This window comes from Doryrhamphus excisus, chromosome 17, assembly GCF_030265055.1.
Source record: "Doryrhamphus excisus isolate RoL2022-K1 chromosome 17, RoL_Dexc_1.0, whole genome shotgun sequence".
Taxonomy (NCBI): Eukaryota; Metazoa; Chordata; class Actinopteri; order Syngnathiformes; family Syngnathidae; genus Doryrhamphus; species Doryrhamphus excisus.
Window position 1 is genome coordinate 12,509,126 of NC_080482.1, and position 25,407 is coordinate 12,534,532.

The window sequence follows — 25,407 nt, forward strand, 5'->3', positions numbered from 1 at the left end:
TTCTGAGGAGGTGAAATGTCCCGCTGTTGACATTTCAAGCAGTTTCATCAGAAATCATATCAGGTGTTATGGTTAGAACGTGTTTAGTGGAACAATTGGTCACTTGATCCAATGTGCACATGATCCATCTGCAGGGTCGCAGAGCGGCTAGATGCCATCCCAGAATGCAACCTTTACCTAACCAGCTTCTTTGTAGCCACTTTGACTGCCAGCAGTTAACATAAAGACTGGACTGTATTGAACACAGTAAATGTAGGGTGACCATATAGTGTAAGGCATTTAGAAGATGCATTCAATGACATTGTGACTATATGTAGTATTCCACATTGGTCACTAGTGTTTGGAGAGACACATACTCACCATACTTCAAAAACAGGCCTTTATTGCAAGTTTAAAACCCAATTAAACCTACTGTTGTGGCTGTAATCCACGTAAAGCTAAAAGTAAACTCTGACTTCCTTTCCACCCTCCGACTCAACTCCCCTAGCAGAAGAACAATTTTACAGCAACACACAAAAGCACAAGTCTTATTTAGGTCTCAAATGTGTTTTTTACTCTTACTATGTCTACTAAATACAAAGTAATACAAGTGTGAAGGTGACTATAGGGATGTTATTTCATGTCTAGAGGGCTCTGATAATAATAAATCTTGTATTTAGAAGGTGGCAAACAGGGTTTCTATGCTCTAACTATAAAAATGCTCAATTTATAAATAAGGAGTCCTACTTTGCAGAAATTTACTGACCCAAGTTCGATTCCACCCTCAGCCATCTCTGTGTGGAGTTTGCATGTTCTCCCCGTGCATGCGTGGGTTTTCTCCGGGTACTCCGGTTTCCTCCCACATTCCAAAAACATGCTAGGTTAATTGGTGACTCCAAATTGTCCATAGGTATGAATGGGAGTGTGAATGGTTGTTTGTCTATATGTGCCCTGTGATTGGCTGGCAACCAGTCCAGGGTGTACCCCGCCTCTCGCCTAAAGACAGCTGGGATAGGCTCCAGCACCCCCCACGACCCTTGTGAGGAAAAGTGGTAGAAAATGAATGAATGAATGAATGTCCTGTGATTTGCTGGCGACTAGTCCAGGGTGTACCCCGCCTCTTGCCTAAAGACAGCTGGGATAGGCTCCAGCACCCCGTGACACTTGTGAGGATAAGCGGTAGAAACTGAATGAATGGTCTGGGACCAATTAACTGCCATGAATGAGGCATTAGTGTATTTAAAGTACAGTATGTCTACTCTGTATGGATTGAAAATTGTTAGATTACAAAATATTATCGATAATCAAAGACACAAATTCCAAAGAAAGCACATTCAAAAGCCGGCACAAAAAAGATTTGCCTTTGACTGTCATAAGGTCACAAAGTCACATGCATCTTAGTGTCTGTGATGCTGGTTAATTTAATGACCCAATGAAAAACAATGAAAACCAGGACATGTTTAGTGCATCAATTGTACCTCCATGATGAAAACAGGAAGTTCCGTCAGCTCCTCTGTTACGACAGCGTGGTATTCCGTCTGACTGAAGACGGGCGCCTCGTCGTTGCGGTTGACAACCTGCACCACCACCAGTGTCTCGTTCTCCCACTTGCCGTCGGAGGCGACCAGCCGCAGCTCATAGCGCCGCTCCATCTCGTAGTCGAGCGGCTGGGCCACAAAGATGGTGCCCACCTCGGGTTCCACGTCAAAAGTGCCCATGGTGTTTCCCGCGGCAATCTGATAGCGTAGCTTGGCGTTGGCACCTGTGGGGAGGATAGACCACTTTGAGAGGTTGGGTCTAGACTTGGATGAAAAGTAACAATGAGGTACTGTCACTCTTCTAACCGGACACTGAATTAGGTACACACTTTGTAATATACACATCTATCTATAGTTTACATGGCATATCAATTCTTCCATGTGTGCATGTGACTTTAAATGTAAATGATCAGTCTCATGCATATCATAGCTATGGTCTTTAATATTATCTAAATAAACAAGACGACATGAGCATGTATGAAAAATTCAGCTTTGCCATAATCGTGCTCACTTTTGATGGATTCAAATCTGTTTCTCATAATTTGGTAATCCTAATCTTATTACTGGAAAGAATAAACCAGAAAAAAAAAATCAACAGAAGTCAAATGAGATCCTTCCATTTTTTCCTGGTGAAGCAGCAGAAATGTGTTCTGCACACTTAGCCTTGGTAAACATGCCCGTGTCGAAACATTCAAACACACACACACACACACACACACAGATGCATGATGGGAGCCCAGAGGCAGGTCCGTCTGGGTCGGGTTCGCACAACACTTACTGGCACCGAGGAGAATTTAACAGACTATCACCATCTGTGGAGACATGCAGGGCCTCCATCACCACACTGGATTGTGTGTGTGTGTGTGTGTGTGTAAAAGCAGAAGCTCACCGGCCCTTCACAGCCTTTGAACACGATGTGTCGTGACACTCTGCAAGTTGCTGAGTGTGTGTGTGTGTGTGTTGAAATGTGTGTAAGGGGAGTAGCTCCAGCGGTTCCTCGCCTGCAGCAGCCTCACTAATGATCAGCCAGGCCATATGGCAGTGCCCTCTTCTAACACACATAAACACACCCCTACACGCACACACACACAGATACACACACAAGGGGCTGATTTAATTTGTGGCCTAGCAGGAGGCTCTAAAATGAGATTAAGGTCAGAAGTGAGCTCCTTGTGAGGTAGACCTGAGGGGAAAGTTGTCCCTCAGCTGCGTCTGCAGGTCGACTCTCTAATGTCACCGCTGCTGAAAGTTTCATAGTATCATGATTAAAAAAAAATAGAGAAGGACTTTTCATGAAGCTTCATTACTTTTCATTTAATGAAACAGGTGACAGACACCAAATGTGGCGTTGATTACAGTCTAACCGCTACCAGCCCCATCCTCATACCCTGAGGTTGTACAATTTGGAATTTGACCAATCTGGGGAGAATACGGCGCTAACGTCTTCAGAACTTCCATTGCAAGACGTCAGCGTAGCTAAGTTCAGGAAGCACTAAAAGGTTAAGAAGAACATGGCGGTTATGTGACGTAAGATGACTCAAAATAAAAGCAGTAAGACTGGAGTATCACAATTAACAGTTTATGCTATTAACAGTTTCGCTTCTATTTACACTTGTATGACATTGAAGAATGTTCAAATATGATTTAAAACACTGCCTGTATTTCACTTTAGCCTGCAGTGTGTGTGTGTGTGTGTGTGAGAGCTCATCCATTGAGTGTATGTATCTGTGACTGTATCTATATGTGTGTTTATGAATGTGTTTATGTGTTTCAGTCTGTGTGTGTGTGTTTGTGCACTGAAGCTTCAGGCGACACAAACAGTCGACTCGGCAGAATTTTAAACAGCCTTTTGATCTCATTACCAGACGCACTTAGTTCGGCAAATTTTCCACTCGGGTGACAAAGAGCTGCGGAGCTTAATCAGCTTTAGAGAAGGGAGGAGTGGGGGGGTGGAGGGGAGGAGTGGGGGGGTTCATCCATGCTACACTCTGCCTTTTATTATCTCAACAAACTCTAAATCAAGATGAACATACAAAGTAAATATTACAAACAGCTCTTGGTATGACACAGTACACAATAATAACCATGTTGTTGAATTAACACCTCTCTGACAGTGTCAAATAAAAGTGAGCGTTATCCACTTGCATTGGGGCAAAATAATGGAGTTGGTGGAGATGGAGACATGGTGAAAAAATTACTTTGTGGCAGTTGGCGCCCACGTTTATTGTGCATTATAACCACCTTCAGGACAGAAGTGAAACAGCATTGTTCTGCACATAATGATTTTTTTAATGACCTGCCTCAGTAGGATATATTTAAATATTGTTGGACCTTGGCGCAATTCTTATTTGGTCTTTGTAAAGGTGCATCTTTTGATACAGTTCTTATCTCGGATTTATTGAGATTGTGTACCCTATGAAGACGCCAGAGAGTGAAGAAAAGTGTTTGCGTGTTTAGAGTGTGTTACTGCTTGGAGAGGCCCCTATTGATCATGAATATTGACACAAAGGCCGTACCAATATATCTCCTGATAGGCGGGGAATGAAAGTTGACGATGAAATTGTTTTACAATTAGATTTTTTGGGATAATGTTGAGTTTGTTGTACAGGATGCGGGGGTATGCTGGAGCTGACTTTGGCCGAGAGGTGGGGTACACCCTGGACTGGTGGCCAGCCAATCACAGGGCACATATAGACAAACAACCTTTCACACTCACATTCATACCAATTTGGAGACAATTTGGAGTTGCCAATTAACCTAGCATGTTTTTGGAATGGGGGAGGAAACCGGAGTACCTGGAGAAAACCCACACATGCACGGGGAGAACATGCAAACTTGAGATACCCAAGCGGAGATTCAAACCTAGGTCTTCCCGATCTCGTGACTGTGTGGCCAACAAGCTAACTACTCATCCAGCATGTGTGGAGGACAGGAAGTCAGAGCTTCAGATTTGAGGTTTAGCTTGTCGTGGGTTATGGCCCCAACAGCATCCCATGTTATTGTTATGATTATGCCAGTTCTGTTGATCACGTCTAGTACTTGTCTCACTGTACAATTACTGACACCTAGTGGCCATTGCAGAATAATACATTCACAAATTGTATGCCTTTTCTGCCTTGTTTTTGTATCATTAACCGGGAGTTTGTTCATTTATGCTTGACAATGTAATTGAAATGTTAATTTAGGCCAAGAATAAGTACAGTTTGCATATATGCATATGTGTTTTATTAATAAAGTGTGAGTGTGAATGGTTGTTTGTCTATATGTGCCCTGTGATTGGCTGGTGACCAGTCCAGGGTGTACCCCGCCTCTCGCCTGAAGACAGCTGGGATAGGCTCCAGCCCCCTCAGCGACCCTCGTGAGGAAAAAGCGGTAGAAAATGAATGAATGAATGAATGAATAAAGGCCGCATTCAACCACAAAACAGCAATCATTCATTCAAATTCATTCATTTTTGAAAACCGTTATAGAGTGAGGGCGCAATGTTTGAACTGTGATGTCTTGAGGAATGACTATTATATATATTATACATATTTTGGACAGTTGCTGATCTGATCTTTCCGCTGGTCTGTCCAAATGTGTGGTGTTGTGTTCACCTGTGTTTCTCATTTCGTACATCAAATGTCACTGTCTGACACTTGACGCTGTGAGTGAAAGTGAAAAGAAGACAAAAAAAGCGACGCTTGTTTTGTTTATTTGTCGCCTCCTGCCGCTCATTGGCAGAGAGCGGAGGAAGAAGAGAAGCGAGGGACAAACACAAAGAGGCAAACATCAAAACTATCGGGCTCAAGGGAGCGGTGACACACTCGCTAACGAGCAGCGACAACAACGTGGGGTGGGCACAAAAGCGGTGAAGGGCTGTGGGGGGGGTGACGGCTGCCGTGTGGTAACGTGTGTGTTAGAGAAAGTCGATAGAAACCAGAAAAATACTCAAAACTTGTTTATTAGTTAAATTTGAGCACCTATCCATAAAAAAGGTGCACAAAGATAAATGTTATTCTACTTTTATGAATATTGGCGAGCTGTTTTATGAATATTTTCAGCAATTGAGTCAAAATGAAATGTCCTACTGCGCTGTTAAGGACTGACCTTCATCTTCATCGTTGGCCGTGACGGTGATGAGCACGTAGCCCACCTCCTTGTCCTCCTCCACGCTCACCTCGTACACTGAGCGGGCGAACATCGGAGCATTGTCGTTGACGTCGGTGACGAAGATCCTGACGTAGGCCGTGTCTGAAGAGAGGACGCATTCATCGTCAAATATGCGACCTGCTTTGGACTGGTCCGTGTGGGTTCTGTGAGTGGTACCAGTGTTGGGCTGGCCCTGCTGTCCTGATCGTGCAGACTCTGACCCGTCGTGCGACTGCACTTCGATCAGGTAGGAGGCTTTCTGCTCGCGGTCGAAGGAAGCCCGGGTGGTGATGGCGCCGCTGCGTGAGTCGATGCTGAAGAGTTGCGAGTCGCCGCTCTCGTCCTTCAGGATAGTGTAGTGAACCTGGACAGGTGAGGGAAGACATGCTGGCAAGAAGAAGCAGCAAATGATAGTGATGATGAAGTTTCTCAGGGAGATTCTCACCATGCCGTGCAGGCCCGAGTCCAGGTCGATGGCCGATACCTGGGCCACGGACGTGCCGACCTCGGCTCCCTCTGGAACCGTGGCCTCGTACGTGGACGACAGGAAGAAAGGAACGTTGTCGTTCACGTCTGCGGAAAGGAGGTTTTATCATGAAAGTGTCACAATGACTCATGAAAAAACAACAAATAAATCTTTCAATCAGAATTCTTAGGTTTTTTTTTAATCCTGCAAAAAGCCTAAGGAATCCACAAAGCGACTCATCAGCTCAGCCAATTCCGTCCTCTGATGTTCTTTGTTGTTCAAAGCCGATCAAGCCTCTCCTCCACTCCCCCTCCATCCACCAGCGACAGATGCTGAGTGGCCCATGAGTCAGGGCCAGGAAGAGGCGGAATGGAGCCAACGCAGACCAACACAAATCCAAATTTCACTTCATGTCTGTTTTCGCCCTCATTATTTCCCAGCATTACATTACAGCTTGTTAGTTCAGCTTTCTGTTGTTTGACTGATGGATGATAGAAACGGTAACTATTTGCCAAAAACAACTAACAAGTTCTCAAAGAGTAAGAAGGGAAGCGCATGTAGCCTGGGTTAAACATTCAGACGCATTTCAAGTTGAAATATTTGCAGTTGTTTTGGCCCTAATGGAATTTGATGATATGATGTGTAGCTTCCTGATACACTTCCTTTCTTATAAGATGCTAGGCTGTTGGTGGAAAAAGCTGTTTGAAACGAACAGGGCAAGATTAAAATAATTAACATGGAAAACAAACAAATAATGAAACAAAATCAAATTTTACATTATATATTTTATATTCTCAGCCATCTCTGTGTGGAGTTTGCATGTTCTCCCCGTGCATGCGTAGGTTTTAGGTCTCAAATGTGTTTTTTACTCTTACTATGTCTACTAAAATGGGTAATACAAGTGTGAAGGTGACTATAGGGATGTTATTTCATGTCTAGAGGGCTCTGATAATATTAAATCCTGTATTTAGAAGGTGGTAAACAGGGTTTCTATGCTCTAACTATAAAAATACTCAATTTATAAATAAGGAGTCCTAATTTGCAGAAATGTACTGACCCAAGTTCGATTCCACCCTCAGCCATCTCTGTGTGGAGTTTGCATGTTCTCCCCGTGCATGCGTGGGTTTTCTCCGGGTACTCCGGTTTCCTCCCACATTCCAAAAACATGCTAGGTTAATTGGTGACTCCAAATTGTCCATAGGTATGAATGTGAGTGTGAATGGTTGTTTGTCTATATGTGCCCTGTGATTGGCTGGCAACCAGTCCAGGGTGTACCCTGCCTCATCCCAGAAGACAGCTGGGATAGGCTCCAGCACAACCCTCGTAAGGATAAGCGGTAGAAAATGAATGAATGAATGAATATTATATTTCGGCTGCACAGCAGTAGAGTGGTTAGCACGCAGGCCACACAGCTAGGAGACCCGAGTTTGATTCCACCCTCGGCCATCTCTGTGTGGAGTTCTCCCCACATTTAGGAAAAGATGAAGGAATTATTACACAAAGAGACTGACATTCATAGCAATAACGTCATTAAAAACTACAGCGTCAACATGGTGTCCTCACCTGTCACGTTGACGTAGACGGTGGTGAAGGAGGCTAGAGGCACGGCGGCGACGTTCTGCACTCGAACCCTGAGGGCGAAAAAACGCGTGGTCTCGTAGTCGAGGTTCTCCGCCACCAAGATGGAAGCTGAGCCGCCCGCCCGGTTGGGTTTGATGTAAAAGCGAACTGGCATATTGGTCTCGGGCACCTGGCCTTCCTCCAGGTTATAGGTGACCCTCGGGTCCCCCAGGGGGGACGTGGCCTTGACGGTCTGGGGAGGGTAAAGGAGGTAGTTAGTAGCAGTCATTTTTTTTCTAATTTAAGCTCCACGTACTACATCGTAAACACATATCAAGTATCAAGAGCTCCTCCTGGTTCGAACGCAACTTCTAGAGGTTGTTCATCTTCACAACGACACTGACAAAGTTCAGACACGCAGAGCGGGAGTGTTGCCATGGCGACGAGTGAATAAGATCCCCAGTGCTTGTCGCGTTTGAGTGTTACAGCCTGCAGATCGTTCCTTTTAAGGACATGAAGTGTTCACAAAGGAGAAAACTACACCAACGCTCAAAAGGGCAAACTTGTATTGGTGTTGCCACCAGATATTATTATTATTATATTATTATTATATACAACCACAGAAGCGCAAGAGCTGTTAGATAATCAACCGATCTAACACTTTATTATTGCATTGAAGCAGTCCACAGATAGTCCTTGTCTATTACATGACCCTCACAGAACCTCTCCAAAAAATGCTACCTTGGCCTGAGCCTAAAAAAAGCAATGTTTCCACTAAAGGTAGCATGTTTCCTGGCGGTGATGCAGGAGGACGCTGAGTGAGAAATGCTGTCAAAGCACTTAAAACATTGAAACACTCTCAGCCGGGCCATCAGCTGCGCCATCACGCCACTTACTACACACCGAACATGTGCACACAAGCTCCCATGATGGTGGCGAAAGAGGATGTGGCTGTGCAAGTATGGACATCTTGGGTGTTGGGACATCTCTTAAAAAGTGAATGAGGCAATGACTTGAGTCGTTCATTGTCCCTGAATCTTCATTCATCATCTTAGCACAGGGTTTTTTTTTACATTTTCGTGTTGTTGTAATATTATAACCTGGTGGATGAGTGGTTAGCATGTTGCGTGAGTCGGTTTTGTCCAGGTACTCCAGTTTCCTCCCACATTCCAAAAACATGCTAGGTTAATTGGTGACTCCAAATTGTCCATAGGTATGAATGTAAGTGTGAATGGTTGTTTGTCCTGTGGGTGTCCCAGTACTTGTTAAAAAGTTTTAATATAATCTTATTCTCACCACATATGAAGTAAAAAAAACTGACAGCACGTGCCCGCCTCTGCCTCGTTAGCGATGTAATTAACAGCCTGCTAAATTTAAAACTACTGTTCCTCCACCGTGTGATGAGCATAGCGGGGTAGACGCAGCCATGGAACTCATTAGTATGAACAGGTGTAATGAAGAGGCCACTGACTGCAACGACAACGCGAGTGGACCCACAGGAGCGAGAGGTGTGTGTTCCTGTCGGCTCACCACAATTTTGGCATCTCTCATGGTGTTCTCCGGCACTGTGACCCAGTACTCGGACTGCTGCCACTGCGGGGGCTGGTTGTGGACGTTAGTGATGATGACGGTGAGTTCCACAGAGGTGCTGCGGTTGCCGCCGTCCGACGCCACAATCTGCTGGTTGATTTTGGACGTCTGCGAGGAGGAGACACATACAACATCACAGCAGAAAATGAATGAATGAATGAAAAATGCTAATACTAATTCAATATATCTAAAAAAAACAGTCTAGTTCTTCCCCTATTTGGTGTGAGCCTAATTCTTCTCTGTAATGTTCTAATAGTAGCCATGTTTAATTTTATTGTTCGACTATGCCGTAGGCCACTTAACAACGAGCTGCGGGCCGAAATTTTGAACCGCTGATGTAGCATGTACTCATATGTAATGAAGTGGTCTGTGAGTGAAGGTTAAAAGGGTGGGCGAAGACATGTGAATTGCTAAATTTGGAAATGAGGCGTCCTTAAAAATAATACAGGTTCAAATATAAAAACGTGTATTTGAAGGACTCTTTATTCTATCTTTATCTTTGTGGGAGCTGTCAATGGTGGTCCTCACTAGAGTAATTCTTGAAAGCAGGGGTGTCCAAACCTTTACAGAGAGGGACAAAATTAAAGATGCTAAGATATTTGAACATTTTAGCTTTGTGTTATTGGTGACAAAGCAAATTAATGTAATTTCTAATCATATAGCTCAGTGATTTTCAACCACTGTGCTGCGGCACACCACTTTGCCGCGAGGAATTATCCAATATTTAAATTAACATTTATTAATCATTTTCTTGGGCTGCACGGCGGAGAGTGGTTAGTGCGCAGGCCACACAGCTAGGAGACCCGAGTTCGATTCCACCCTCGGCCATCTCTTTGTGGAGTTTGCATGTTCTCCCCGTGCATGCGTGGGTTTTCTACGGATACTCCGGTTTCCTCCCACATTCCAAAAACATGCTAGGTTAATTGGTGACTCCAATTTGTCCATAGGTATGAATGTGAGTGTGAATGGTTGTTTGTCTATATGTGCCCTGTGATAGGCTGGCGGCCAGTCCAGGGTGTACCCCGCTTCCGACCCAAAGACAGCTGGGATAGGCTCCAGCATGCCCGTGACCCTCGTGATGTGGTGAAGTGGTAAAAAATTAATGAATGAATGTTTCTCAAAATATATTAATAAATCATCACTGTTTTGTAGTTGCCTACAGCATATTACTAATAACAAATGTTAAATTGATGAGATAACAGCCATTGCAGGAAGTACTGTATAGAAACCAGAAGCAAAAAAGCACCAAAAACAAGCACTCTCCCAATGCGAACGTGTGAGTCTATCTTATGTCTTAGGTGTCGTATTTTTTTTAAGATCTCACGTAACGTGAGATTAAAACGTGACAAGATGTCTCGAAGGCACTATGCTGAGTAATCACATAATAACTTAATTTGATAATTTTGCCGGCCTCAATACATTGCCATGTGCATGTGTGTATATTTTGATAGTTTCCCGCCTCCAAACAGGCAAGAGGAGAGTTCACTTTGTGCAGCACCTTGGCATGTTTGCACCATAGAACAATGGTATGAACGGAGTGAGTCAGTCATACAGTAGCTTGCCTTGATGGGTAGAGGCAGGGCCGGTAGCATACACACAGAGTGCAGAAGAGTGTAAATTATATGAGTAGATTGCAACATATTGTCATGTATGGTTTATATTTTTTTTCATTGTACTTTTTCAAAATAGTAAAGTTAAAATATAATTGTTTTTCATTCTCGTATATCCAATTGCGTTTATCGTCAACTGAGTCTCTCATGACACCCCTAATGTCTACTCATTCATTCATTCATTTTCTACCGCTTTTTCCTCACGAGGGTCGCGGGGGTGCTGGAGCCTATCCCAGCTGTCTTTGGGCGAGAGGCGGGGTACACCCTGGACTGGTGGCCAGCCAATCACAGGGCACATATAGACAAACAACCATTCACACTCACATTCATACCTATGGACAATTTGGAGTGGCCAATTAACCCACGCATGCACGGGGAGTACATGCAAACTCCACACAGGGATGGCCAAGGGTGGAATTGAACCCTGGTCTCCTAGCTGTGAGGTCTGCGCGCTAACCACTAGACCGCCATGTTGCCCTAATGTCTACTATATTGTGTAATAAAAGCTTGAAAGGTAGGATTGTAGGGGTGTTATTTCATGTTGAAAGCTGAAATACTGCTAAAATCATATTTAGAAGATCATATGTAGGTTTTCTCTGCTCTAACTATGAAAATATAAAGATGACTGTATGCCGAGGGACAATAAAACAAAAGCTGCGAGGTGAAAATATGCCCCCGGGATGCAATTTGGAGACTTTAAATGAACTGAAAGTATGTCTTCATTCTGCAAGTTCATTTGAAAGACGCTTACATATATTGCAAAAAAAAAACGCAGACTAATCACTCCAGGACTCAGAGACTATCACAAATGCTTCATCCTACCTGCGAAATGGGCTGGTTGACGTAGATCCATCCTGTGCTGGGGTTGATATGCAGGTAAGACGGTTTCTGTTTGGATAGTGAGTAGGTGATGGCCGCGTTGCTGCCCTGGTCGTCATCGTGCGCCGCTGCTCGCAGGAAACTCGTCCCCACCGGTGTGTCCTCTCGAAGGAAGTCTGAGTGAGGTGATGACAATTCACATGGGTTACAATCAGGGGTGTTGATCTACATTTACCAGAGACAAGATCACAAAGTACAGATTGCAAACTGTGGCTGTATTAAATATTTGATGTGACCGAGGACAACATGGCTTTGTTGTCCTCTCAGCAGATATGTTAATAGCGCCCAGCGCAGCATTGTGTCACCTCACTTTGCTGTTTCCACGTCTCGGTCTGCAAAGTCAACAGATGCCATTTTCACTTTTATGGAAAACAAGCCCAGTTCCTGCTGACTGGGCCGTGTGTCATTGCTGATCACGCTACAAAAACATGCATCGGAGGCGAGAGAAGAGGAGGATGTTTGACTTCCTGATGCTGCGTTTCAAGCATCATGTCAGAGATAATGTCGTTTTTTTGGAGGGGGGGGGGGTGGTTTACGACTCGTGTCATGTTCTGCTGAGGCAGCCTAAAACTCCCATGATGCACCCTCTACAAAGATGATGGCCGGCAGAGGATGGTTAGTAAAAACATTTGTATCATTTGGTGTTTTGGATTTTTAATGTAACCATGATGGATCCCAACATTCATGCAACATGATTCAGGTACAGACAAACCTCGGTTTTTGGACGTCAAAAAATTTCACCCAAAATTTCACCCAATGCTGGTCAGAACAAAGTACCTGTACTGCATCATTCTGCACAATAGAGTGCCCAAACTATTTCAGTTTGCCTCTTCGCTCCTTGCCGTATTCAATAATGGCAGGAGTGATGTTAAATGTTCATTTATCCATTTAAGTTTGTATCCATTTGTAATTACGTCACGCTGATTTCTGCATGTAAAATTACAACTATTCTCTATTAAATGTATTTCTAATATAATATAATTGACATATATTATTTTGGGAATGGATTAATGGGATTTACATTATTTCCCACGGGAAAATTTGTTTCGGCTTTCACAGTTCTGCAGCGTTCTGGTCGGTTTATGGTGTGGAGGAAAGTAGTTCTAGCTAGTTGTTGGGGATACCTGAGGAAAGTATTTTGCTCCAGTCGTATCACGATGCGCTGCTGCGTATATGTTTCACAGTTGTTTATATGTGCGGATGACGACTGAGAACAAGAGTGGTATTCCCCCACCTCCAAAAAATGCTGGAGCCTATTCCAGCTGTCTTCGGGCGAAGGTACATGGGGTAGGCGGGGTACACCCTGGACTGGTCGCCAGCCAATCACAGGGCACATATAGACAAACAACCATTCACACTCACATTCATACCTATGGACAATTTGGAGTCACCAATTAACCTAGCATGTTTTTGGAATGTGGGCGGAAACCAGATTACCCGGAGAAAACCAATGCACGCACGGGGAGAACATGCAAACTCCACACAGAGATGGCCGAGGATGGAATTGAACCCTGGTCTCCTAGCTGTGAGGTCTGCATGCTAACCACTCGACCGCCGTGCAGTCCAACATTGCATCATTTGTGTCTTAATTAAATAAAAAATATAGAGAGATGCCCGGGCAGGGAATCGAACCAGGATCTCCTAGATGAAGTAAAAAAAAACCTTTTTAAATAACACTACAGACTACTACAGACAAGCATGTGCTTCAGATATGATTAGAATTTACATGTGTATATCAGTCATAATGTATGGTGATGAATGCTGGAATAAGACACTAAATGAATTCATGTCCCAGAAAGATTTCAATCTGGTTGTTAAATAGTTAATGAGGCACTCTCCTAATCTGACGAGGACGACTTGTGACGCGACGCTTATCAAAACACTTATTTGCACACATCATAAACAAACAGGCACTTGCGGGAGCCGCCGGCAAATATTTCATCAGCCTTAAGAGCTTCCCTGGATGACGAGGATGCGGAATGACGACTAGCAGCCGACTGACAAACTTCACCTGATCCCACCAGCACCCGACAGAAGGTTTGGCGGGCGGGAAGAGGGCGCGACGGTTGAAGGGAGGATGAAACTCTAAAAAGCCGAGTGCATCGCTGTCTGGTATCACACAAAGCAAATCTGAGGGAGGACAAGCTGAGCGACAGCTGAGAACATTCCCGAGTGTGAGCGCAGTTGATGAATATTAATGAGCAACAGCTGCGCTCGTAAGAACATGGAGCCCAAGAGGTGGGCCACCGGTACCAGTTAGCTCAAGTAAAGACTATGGCTGTGTCTCACATGGAATACTTACTTTAGTATACTTCAATATGTACACTATGTATATTGCCTCCATAGTTCCCGAGTGTTGTGATGTCCCAAATCCATTACTGTCATTGCACGCTTACCACAATGACAATCACAATATTTCTCTTTTTCTCTCCTTTCTCGTCGTGAATTGCAACCACTCCAGATCCAGACTACTGCACATGAACCGCGTTGAGTAAAGCATCCGAGTACGGACAGTGCACTGGTTTTTGTCGTACTTCTCAGTGTGAAGGAAAACTTATTATGCACAACAGAGTTTCAAAGCATTTCACGTGTTGATAAGTGGAGATAATGACCATTTGTTGAATTTGCAGCATAAAGTGGTCATATTTACTGAAAGCAAAAGCTATTTCAATCACTAACATTTTTACATGTTAACATCTATCCCTTTGATATAAGCTTCACAATTCTGTATGGATTTCTTGGCAAGATGTCAGAATAGCCTCCCTTGTGATCTGCCTCCCATCCTCATAGATTTTTCCTCAGCGATGCTCCACAGGTTCTCAATTGGGTTGAGGTCGGGGGAAAACAAAGGGGGGGCAAACCATCAGTTTCTCTCCTTTTATGCCCATAACAGCCAATAACAGAGAGGTCTTTGCATTTGCATTATGAAATGTTGCATGAAGGTAATGTTGCTACAAAAGGTATGGTTCTTCTGATTGTACCTTGGAAGAAAGTGAAAACTCTACATGCTTTACTGAGGTCATTTTCACACATGAAGGGCCTACCAGCTCTCCTCCAATTATTCCAATCCAAAACCGAATCGTTCGCACCAATAGCAAGTGTACAAGTTAAAATACAGCTTCATCACAATTGTAGCAGTGCCAGGAGCAGAAATAGTGAAGTAGTTAATGCTAAGGCTAACAATTAGCGAACTCTTACACTGGTAGCGGCTGTTCTCAAACTTGGGGTCATTGTCGTTCTGGTCGGCGATGAGGATTGTAATCTGACAGATGCCAATGAGCGGCTCCTCGGCTTGATCTGTAGCTGTCACCGACAGCGTGAACTCCCTCTGGCGTTCACGATCAAAGCTCACCGTGGAAGTGATGACACCTGCCAGACGACGCCATGAAAGACACGTCAGCGTCAGACAGATACCTGAAGTGAACTGTAGAACCTACCTGTGTCTGGATCAATGTCAAAACCAGACAACATTGCGTCTCTGTGCATGATGCCATATTTGACTTCTCCATTCACCCCCATGTCGGCATCATGGGCCTGGACCTTCAGCACAAATGTTCCCGGTGGCTGGTTCTCCAAGACCGCGGCGTTCAGACTGTAGTTCTGACACTGTGACGACAAATAAACAAAAACATCACATCTTTAAGTCGCTAAGCTGAAAGGAACCTTTGTGTTCCAAACTGGATCACCTCCTGGAAAACGGGCTTGTTGTTGTTGATGTCGTTGATCCCTACAATGACCTGAGCAGAGCTGCTGAGCGGGTAAGGACCACCAGACGCATTATCGTCGGTGGCGGTGATGGTGAGAACGTACTGAGGACCCCTCAGTCTGGGAGGAGGACTCCGACGTAGCTTAATGATGCCTAAAAGCAAACAAAAACACACTTGATAAAGCAGAAACTAAACAAAAGATGTTCTACAGACCGTCTAGATTCTAGGTTTCACAACACAACAGTGGATTTCTGGTTGTTGAACTGGTGCAAACAGTCCTATTGGAGTCCCATAACAAGTTCCATGGGGCTGTCCACTGGTCAGTCAGGATTTACTGATCTAAAGTAAACTAGAACGCTTGGTGGGAGGCTCAGCAGAAAGAGAAACAAACATGGCTGCCTTGCAGCAAGCTACAAGCTGACAAACAAGGCTACATGCTAACCTTACTATGTCTATTGCTACAGTGCTTTTTTTCCCATCTAGTCTCTTTAATAGGCTTCTTGTTCCGAGGTTATAATTTTAATATCCGAAATATGTGATCTGTGAGTCATAAATGACAAATGCACCCCATTAGATTTGTTATGCTGCTTCTTCTACTCCTGCTTCCTGTCAACCTAGCATAATGTGTAAAGTTTGAAGACAGCCTCGTGTGGTCAACGAAGGCACTGCAGTTATGACAACTTGGAGCGTGGGAGGTTTGTCACATTAATACAAGTGGTGTGTGTGTGTCTGAAAACAAATGTCATGTTTGCACGTACGGCATGAACACAACAGAGCCAAGCAGCACACAAACAAACAAAGTAACACATAAGCAGCTTTGCGAACAACATGAATGGAGGCTGCGAGGGAGCCGGCGTGTCTACATGAAAATACTTCCCAACACTTTGAAGTGACAAAGCTCAACATCCCAGTAAGCCAAAGGCCATCTGCCATGTGTGTGTGTGTGACAATAAAAGACTCTTATTCCATTTATATGCACACGTTTATCGCTTTGGAGGCGTGTGTGTGTGTGTGTGTGCAGTAAAGAGTGGAGTGCATGCTGGGTGATAAGGTGACAAACACACACACACACACACACACAAGATAAACACCACAGCTGAATATCAATAAATAATTATGTGTATATTCATGTTTTATATTCATGCACGCTTGTGTGTGTTGGGGGGCTGTTTGTTAATGCACCCCTGCTTTGTCCCCAAATACTGGTTACCATGGCAACAACCCTCATGTTGCATGTTGTTATGCTAATGCATGCTAACAAACAACATGGATTGTGCCCTACCCAGGGAGAAGGGACATTTTTTGTATTTCTCATTAAAAATTATAACTACGTGTTTACTAACGATGTGCACAAATAATCACATGAAGCAGTTTTTTAACAAATGACAAAATCACTATTTAATGTGGGCGTGGCTTAGAGAGGGAGGGAGTCACTTTTAATTTGTCACATTCACAAATTTGTTCAGCGGCCAAGTGGATTTAATATCAGAAAATTATAATGGTATTAATTTTACAAATGTATATTGCACTTATTTCCAATTTTGCGCATTTGGGTTTCTTTTTTTAGTTTTAATAATTATAATAATAATTTTTCATGAAAAATTATCCATTGACTCATATTAGACACTTTGAAATAGAAAACACCTCATAACTTCATCATAATTAAAGCAAGAGATATTATTTTTGTCCCAGGCTGACATCTGAAGTACTCTTACAAACAAAAAAAATTGAAAACTATCCGAATAAAACAGGGGCCTGTATTCTGTGCACAAAAAAATCCAGGGCCTAGTGTTATATAATTATAATGACTAATTATACAATCATAATTACTTTATTACATCATGTCTCTCTCACCCTTCTGGTTGTCCAGCAGGAAGTTGCTGTCCTCGTTGCCCCCGGTGATGGCGTAAGACACAGCATCCCCGTCGGGGTCGTTGGCGTGGACGATGGCGACCAGCGTGTCGGGCCCAGCGTCCTCGCTGAGGAAGGTCTTATAACTGCAAAGAAGTTAGAACTCGAGTTCAAGTGTGGATGCACACAGGTGGTGCAAAAAAGGTGCAAAGGTGGAAAAAAACAACAGGCAGGGGCGTGAAAAAGAAAAAAAATGTGTGGAGAAAGAAGAAGAAAAAGTAAAAAGAAGGTGCGAGATACAGATGAGAGCAGATGGAGGCGGGTTAAAAAAAGAATAATGAGAGCGGCCGGGTGAGAGACAAGGGACAAGCCACAGAAGAGAGTAAAAGTTGCTCGTACATGCTCTGTGAGAAAATGGGCGACTCGTCGTTGCTGTTGGCCACCCGGATGCGCACAGAGGCGGTGCCCGTGCGGGGCGGAGTCCCCGCATCCACGCCGACCACCAAGAACTCGTAGACATGATTGGGCCGCTCGTAGTCCAGGCGGCGGGCGGGGCTGACCACGCCCCCTGAAGTGATGTCAAAGTCGCTGCTGTGGACGAAGTAGGAGAGCTCCGAGTTGACGCCGGAGTCACAGTCCCGCGCCAGAACTGGGGAAGGAAGAGGATGAATGAGGAAGAGGCATTAAAGTGTAATGAGATTAAAAAAAAAGATGCACAGGGAAAAGAACAGACTTCATTATTTAATAACACCGTGTACACAGTGATTAGTCACTGGTATATCTGATGGTTAAATGTGTTATACTAGATCGATCCAGTGGATCCGGTTCTGGCTAGAATGGCATCCTGAGCGGATGTGACGCTGTGGCGTCACATTTTGCTTCCTGGAGAATGCCGCCCTGGGTAATTGCCCATATGGCTCCTAGCTAGAACCGCTACTGGGTCAATCCAAAATGTAAATAGAGCTCAAACCTAATAAAGTGGAACCTCAATTATAAGTACAATTATTGCCAAAACTATGTCTTGGTCTGAGTGTCCCTAAAAGTCAGTCGACACGCACAGTTGGGACACTATAGACAGATTCCACCCAGGCACTCCTTTGATAATCTTCATGATGAGAATGTGTGTGGTTTATCTGAACAACTCGTACTGTACACTATATGTCTCTTTCCTAAGCACAGTGTGATGTATGCTAATGGTTGAAAGTAAACTGACCTTGCAGCAGTGATGTTCCGGGTGCAACATTCTCAGGAATGTTGTCTCTGGTGTAGATGGAGTGAAGGAACTCAGGAGTGCAGTCGTTCTCATCTGTTATGTAGACAACAACCTGTAGGAATTTGCAGTATTTGAGTAATCCTTGTTATATATTTTTTTCAAAGACCTGATTTGTTTTGTGTATTTCATGACACTCACATATTTCCTTTGCATAACTTTAGTCAAATTCAGAAAGATTTGCAAGTGCTTTATTCATAGCCGATATACTTCATATGTGAGCGCAAACAAAATGAAGACAAGTGTGATTTCATTTCCAACCAGTAAACGTCTCTCTTAAACCTGCAAATCCTGACCCTCTCCGACGTTCTGACCCATTTCCCCCACTGTCCCGAGCCACTGGAGCTCAAACCATATGCCATTTTCCATTCCTATAATTTAACTGGAGAGGCTGCGCACCACCTGAGCACTGATTTTCTAGCCCTGAGCCTTGGACACGCTAAATGTCGGGTAATAGCGGCGAGGCGATGGAGGGAGGAGGTTTGGGATGCGCGACTGCTTTGGCAAATTGTTCCGCGATTTCAGGAGGAAGCTGCATAAAACTCGATTATTTTATATTTTGACCCAGCGGTTAAATATGTGAGTGCAATACGGACAAGGTGTTTCCTATTAAACAGATGTATTATTCATGTTGTTCGTGTGTCTTGTCGCAGTGTTACCCATACATTCATTTATTTATTTGTGGCAGCCCGCCACAAATCGACTTGGCACCTCATCAGGGTTGTGGCTGTGCTGGAGCCTATCCCAGCTGTCTTTGGACCAAAAGCGGGGCACACCCTGGACTGGTCGGCACAGGGCACATATAGACAAACAACCATTCCCACTCACATTCATACGTATGGACAATTTGGAGTCACCAATTAACCTAGCATGTTTTTGGAATGTGGGAGGAAACCGGAGTACCCGGAGAAAACCCACGCATGCACGGGGAGAACATGCAAACTCCACACAGAGATGGCTGAGGGTGGAATCGAACTCTGGTCAGTACAAATCTGCAAAAAGACTCCTTATTTATAAATTGAGTATTTTTATAGTTAGAGCATAGAAACCCTGTTTACCACCTTCTAAATACAGGATTTAATATTATCAGAGCCCTCTAGACATGAAATAACATCCCTATAGTCACCTTCACACTTGTATTACCCATTTTAGTAGACATAGTAAGAGTAAAAAACACATTTGAGACCTAAAACCCACGTATGCACGGGGAGAACATGCAAACTCCACACAGAGATGGCTGAGAATATAAAATATATAATATAAAATTAGATTTTGTTTCATTATTTGTTTGTTTTTTCATGTTAATTATTTTAATCTTGCCCTGTTTGTTTCAAACAGCTTTTTCCACCAACAGCCTAGCATCTTATAAGAAAGGAAGCTACACATCATTTAATCAAATTCCATTAGGGCCAAAACAACTGCAAATATGGACCATTTGGAGTCGCCAATTAACCTACCATGTTTTTGGAATGTGAGAGGAAACCGGGAGTACCCGGAGAAAACATGCAAACTCCACACAGAGATGTCCAAGCGGAGAATCAAACCCAGGTCTGTCCGATCTCCTGACTGTGTGGCCTACATGCTAACCACTCGGCCCCCATGCGGCTCTGCATAATCATTTAATACCAAATTGATACAACTTGAAATACACACAACTAGTCATAAAGACTCATTTTCATGAGAACACTCTTAACGCACCAAATAATCATCAAAGTTACTTATTTGTTCACATGACAAACATAGAGCAATTAACAACTTCATGCTCTATCTCCTTTCTGATCTTTTTAATTGTGAGCATCAGACACTAATTGTCATTAATTGTCATTTCTATTCACATGTATGACACAGAAAATTGACCGTTAGAAATTGTGTTCACAATTAAGCTCCTGGATGACATTTCTTCTAAATGTCCTTTCATGCTAAACGCAACAGACCCTGCAGATGCTTCCGTGAGGTTTCATGGTAACACATATGTGACACACGCTTATAGACACACGGACACACAGGGGCCCTTGTAGTGGATTCACCAGCCAATCTAATTGAGTAGCTGTGGCGTTTGGGGACTTGGTAGTTTATTAGTTATTCTAATGCTGTTAGCAAGATTTGGACAGCAAGAAGAGGTGCTAATGGACTCCTCCAGGTGTGTTAATGTAAAGAGCTGCAGCCATGAAATCTCCAGAGCTTCTTCCATGAGGAGTCAAAACCCTGCAAATAGCACTCCAATGTGTGCGTGGATGTGTGCGTGGATGCCATGGCGTCTGATCATTGAGCTAGTGAATGCAGCTTTGATGTGATGACTTTTCATCTGACGGACGGAAATGAGGTCAGCGGTAGCGCGTGCGTGGTGGCGTGCAGCGACTTGCATCACGGCGTCTGATTCAACAGCTGATCTTTTGCTCATTTGAAGGCTGAAGAGGATTCATTGGGTAGGGCAGTGGTAAACAAAATGCTAATTCACCTGCTTTTTAAACAAGTAAACAGTAAAAACACCATTCATGCTTTGCCAAAATATAACAGCCGTAGCGTAAAATTCTACTTTTACTAATACCAAATTATTAACTGTTTGTCTGGGATACAATACACGTCATTGTGAAGTGTATGTATACCATCCATCCATCCATCCATCTTCTATGCCGCTTATCCTCACTAGGGTCGCAAGTAAGCTGGAAAAAACCTATCCCAGCTGTCTTCGGGCAAGAGGTGGGGTACACCCTGGACTGGTAGCCAGCCAATCACAGAGCACATATAGACAAACAACCATTCACACTCACATTCATACCTATGGACAATTTGGAGTCACCAATTAACCTAGCATGTTTTTGGAATGTGGGAGGAAACCGGAGTACCTGGAGGAAACCCACGCACGCACGAGGAGAACATGCAAACTCCACACAGAGATGCCAAGCGGAGAATCAAACCCAGGTCTTCCCGATCTTCTGACGTATGTATATAATTTTAACACCAAATATAGCTCTATTTTTCCGAATAAAAGAGTAACAGTAGCTTGTAGCATGTTTGTATTGGCCTGCAGCACATTGTAAAAAACAATTAAACATGAAAACAACAGCAAAAATGTTAAAATTACCAAAAAGGCGTAAAAAATAAGAAATGTTGACAGATTCATGATAACACCTATCATACCAAGATTATTATTATTATTTTGCCTGTTAACAAAATGAAATGTTTCTCTAAGGTGGAAGAGGTTTTGACACACCTGCAATAACGGGTTGAAAAACTGCCTTTCAAGTAGCATCAATCATATGTGGGCATTATGACCTTTGTAAAGGCTGCAGTGTTTCCGATAGATTCAATTATTCATGGCGGCCTGCCACAAATACATTTGGACCGCCACAAAGAGATTATAAACACTCATGTAGTTTCTTATTTTAACTAGTAGACGGCATCGCAACGCTGCTTATTAACACACCTTACGCACCCTATATGCCAGTGAGTAAGAAGACGTAGCACAAGGGATTAGTGTTGCTCACAGTGTCCATAAAAATTACAAGCACATTCGTCATGGCTTCTTATGCAAACTAGACCGTAAAGTGACGTTTGTGTGCGTTGGCTGTGTACCTCGGTCACTCCGCTGAGGCCGGTGTCCGGTTCGGAGGCTCGGACCTGAAGAGTGTGCACATTGTGTCCGCTCTCGTAGTCAACAGCACGAGTGAGGCTGAGCGCTCCGCTCTCTTGATTGATGCTGAACAGATTCCCGGGATTCACCAGCAACATGTAGGCCAACGTCTTCTTCTGGAAGGAGACGGCCTGCACTGTTCCCACACTGCACACACACACACAAGTAGAAGATGCCGTCAGGATGAGTTCCAGACACACTGAAGTCACAAGTGTGTCAACGTAAGGACAGGATTAGCATTAAGACCATCATAATTGTTTATTACTTGAATTTTCACTTCACTGTCGTCAATGTGTGTGCGTGAGTGCATGTGTCCTCTCACTTTGACACAAACATCAATAACATTCCACTGCCTCTGATGCTGAGCGTGCAAATGACATCCCATCATATACATTACGTGTGTATTGCACATTTCCATGTCCAGCTCGTTGGCTTGACTTGTCATGTGATACATGAAAAGATGAGCGCTATGGAGGAAAACAAAAGAGGAGAGGAAGAAGAGAGTGATGGATGGAGGGAGGAGGATGGTGGATGGAGGGGGAGGGGGGGATGAAGGGGAGGACCCAGATGTAAGAGTGTGGCCCGAGGCTGAGAGTTTGAAAGTGTGGCAAATTCAAATATTTATTAAAAGCGAGGTCTGGATAAACATGAAGGGATGTGTGTGTGTGGATGTGTGTGTGTGTCCCTCTGGGCTTCTGGCGCAAAGCACATTGTGTTAATAATATCCGAGTGTCCATGCCACCCTGTGAGCAGTGCGTCTGCGGGCATGTGTGTGTGTGTGTTTTGAGTGCATCTATTAAGTCTATTTGATGTGTGGCATGTCCTCTAATCAGGTTGTGTGAGTGTTTTTTTTAAGAATTTCAGTCTCAACATAGACACACAACATCACAACATGTCAGCAGTGATGACTTCAACGCAAATACCTCTTAAAGCCTAGACTTACGAGAAGAAGATATAAAAGGTTTGGACACCCCTGATCATTTTCAATATTCATTCATTCATTCATCCATTTTGTACCGCTTATCCTCACAAGGGTCACGGGGGTGCTGGAGCCTATCCCAGCTGTCTTCGGACCCTGGACTGGTCGCCAGCCAATCACAGGGAACATATAGACAAACAACCATTCACACTCACATTCATACCTATGGACAATTTGGAGTCACCAATTAACCTAGCATGTTTTTGGAATGTGGGAGGAAACTGGAGTACCCGGAGAAAACCCACGTATGCATGGGGAGAACATGCGAACTCCACACAGAGATGGCCCAAGGTGGGATTGAACTCGGGTCTCAAGTCTCTGTGCGCTAACCACTCGACCGCCGTGCAGCCCCCATTTTCATATGTTCCTTTATAAATCACTGATTGTTTGGATTAGCAATTTCAGTTAAATATATCATATAGCAGACAAACACACTGATGTATGAGAAGTGAAATGAAGTTAGCATTTGCTAAACACTGCTAAATACTTTTCAATTAGCTCTCCAAAGACTTGTTATCAATTCCTAAAGTTAGGAAGCACTTTGGGCGTGTGACCAATCACAGTGGAGTGGGCGTACCCAGAGGTGGGCTGTGGGTGGAATAAATTACAATAGACAGTTTTGGCGGGAAGCACAAATCCACGGAAATACAGCAGGAATGGGTGCAGATTCTGGAAGATCTAAAATGTTTTCTTTGTGGGTTATTGTGTGTAGCTGCTCTATTGGAGTCCACAACTCAATACAAAGGGTCAAAAAAACGAGCATGGTAATGAGCAGGTAAGACACAAATGCATTGAACTGAACTGCAAATGTTGTGTATCGTTGCACCCCGAATTAACATAGCTTCAAGGTAAAATAATACAAAAGTCAGTTCGACTCACGGTTGGCCGACAGCCATGTTCTCCGCCACGTTCAGGCTGTACGAGGTGTTGGTGAACTGTGGCGGCCGATAGCCAGCCAGGATGGACACGGCGGCCGGCGGTCCTTTACGACCGTCAGCGTCCATCGCCTGCACTCGCAGCTGGTACTCCTTGCTGGGGGTAAGAGGTCGCCCCGTGGTTCTTATGTCGCCAGAACGACGGTCAATCTCAAAGCAGTCCTCCCCGCCTGAGAGGGAGGAATTCCAGGTCATTCTCAGTCATTTGTAGTAACAAGTACCCGGAAGTGTTTGCATTAGTAAATACAACAAATGCTACATTTTGCCATACCTTCAAAATTATTATGTTATGTTCGATAGTTTAATGAAAAACTAATGAAAAAATACAGTCCAAAGTGCATCTGGGATGTACTGCGGTTGTTGTCTACCAATTACAGTCAATTTTTACATTGAATTTTACATCCAGAGCTTTCGGAAAGAGTTGGCTGGATGGTTGGAAGGGGGGAAAAAGGCTGCAGAGTGATGATGATGATGATGATGAAGAGGTGGAGGAGAATGCCCAGCTGTTGACCAGAGGCTTCAACTGGTCACAGCTGCATCCCACCTGTCAATCATCTCCTCCTGCACCGCTGATGCTTCTCATTGGGATGCACTTATGATGAAGCTCGTTGCTTCTCATCTTCTCTATGATGTTTAGGATGATCTCTAGGATACATTAGACTGTGTGCTTGGTAAAGGGGTGCCTGGTCAAACATGTATGTGATGTAATTCCTCAAAGTGGCAGTTAATCTCACTAACTACGCATGCAAACATCTCCAACATTGGCAAGATATTTAAAAGCATTTTTAAAAGTCAATTAGTGGATTATTTGCGTGTACATGTTGTCACATTACGCCACGGGGATGTTAACGCATTAAAAAAATGAACTCTTAAAATATCTCTCCTTCCTCCTCCTCCTCCTCCTTCCTCCTCTTCCCTTCTACATAAAAAATATAATAATAAAAGAAATCCACAGCCACTGGCGCCCAAACGCCCCCACCCTCCCGCTTGCCGCCTCTCCAGAGACGCTCCTATTATTCCCGAATCTGGGAGCTCTCTTGGCCCCGGGGAGCGTTTAGCGGCACAGCTCCTTGCCGTTTACCAGCGTTCTTGCTGCCGCTTGACACTAATTGAAATTCAACAAGTCAAATTTTATTTATAAAATCTATGCTTTGAGCCAAGCGGGTTTGTCATAGTGCAAGAAATGCACATGGCAGGTAATACATATACATATACTAAATGTACATCTTATATGCATGCTTTGTGTGCAGGCCTTCCATTGTTATGTATGTGAGGGAT

The 25,407-nt window shown here is 43.9% G+C and overlaps 1 protein-coding gene across 2 annotated transcripts in view; it reads right to left on the reverse strand.

The window, feature by feature from the left end:
* Positions 1-25,407, reverse strand: part of si:dkey-22o22.2 (neural-cadherin) — an 85,100-nt gene that overhangs the window by 15,247 nt on the left and 44,446 nt on the right. For both annotated transcript variants that reach the window (XM_058053294.1, XM_058053296.1), the window contains exons 3-17: positions 24,074-24,299; positions 22,158-22,362; positions 18,525-18,636; positions 17,711-17,960; positions 17,315-17,457; positions 15,440-15,612; positions 15,191-15,359; positions 14,952-15,122; positions 11,697-11,869; positions 9,205-9,372; positions 7,678-7,927; positions 6,094-6,221; positions 5,826-6,012; positions 5,607-5,750; positions 1,458-1,741 (exon numbers count right to left, since the gene is read on the reverse strand). In XM_058053294.1, coding sequence (XP_057909277.1) covers positions 1,458-1,741; positions 5,607-5,750; positions 5,826-6,012; positions 6,094-6,221; positions 7,678-7,927; positions 9,205-9,372; positions 11,697-11,869; positions 14,952-15,122; positions 15,191-15,359; positions 15,440-15,612; positions 17,315-17,457; positions 17,711-17,960; positions 18,525-18,636; positions 22,158-22,362; positions 24,074-24,299 — 2,783 coding nt within the window. The remainder of the gene's footprint in view (positions 1-1,457; positions 1,742-5,606; positions 5,751-5,825; positions 6,013-6,093; positions 6,222-7,677; positions 7,928-9,204; positions 9,373-11,696; positions 11,870-14,951; positions 15,123-15,190; positions 15,360-15,439; positions 15,613-17,314; positions 17,458-17,710; positions 17,961-18,524; positions 18,637-22,157; positions 22,363-24,073; positions 24,300-25,407) is intronic.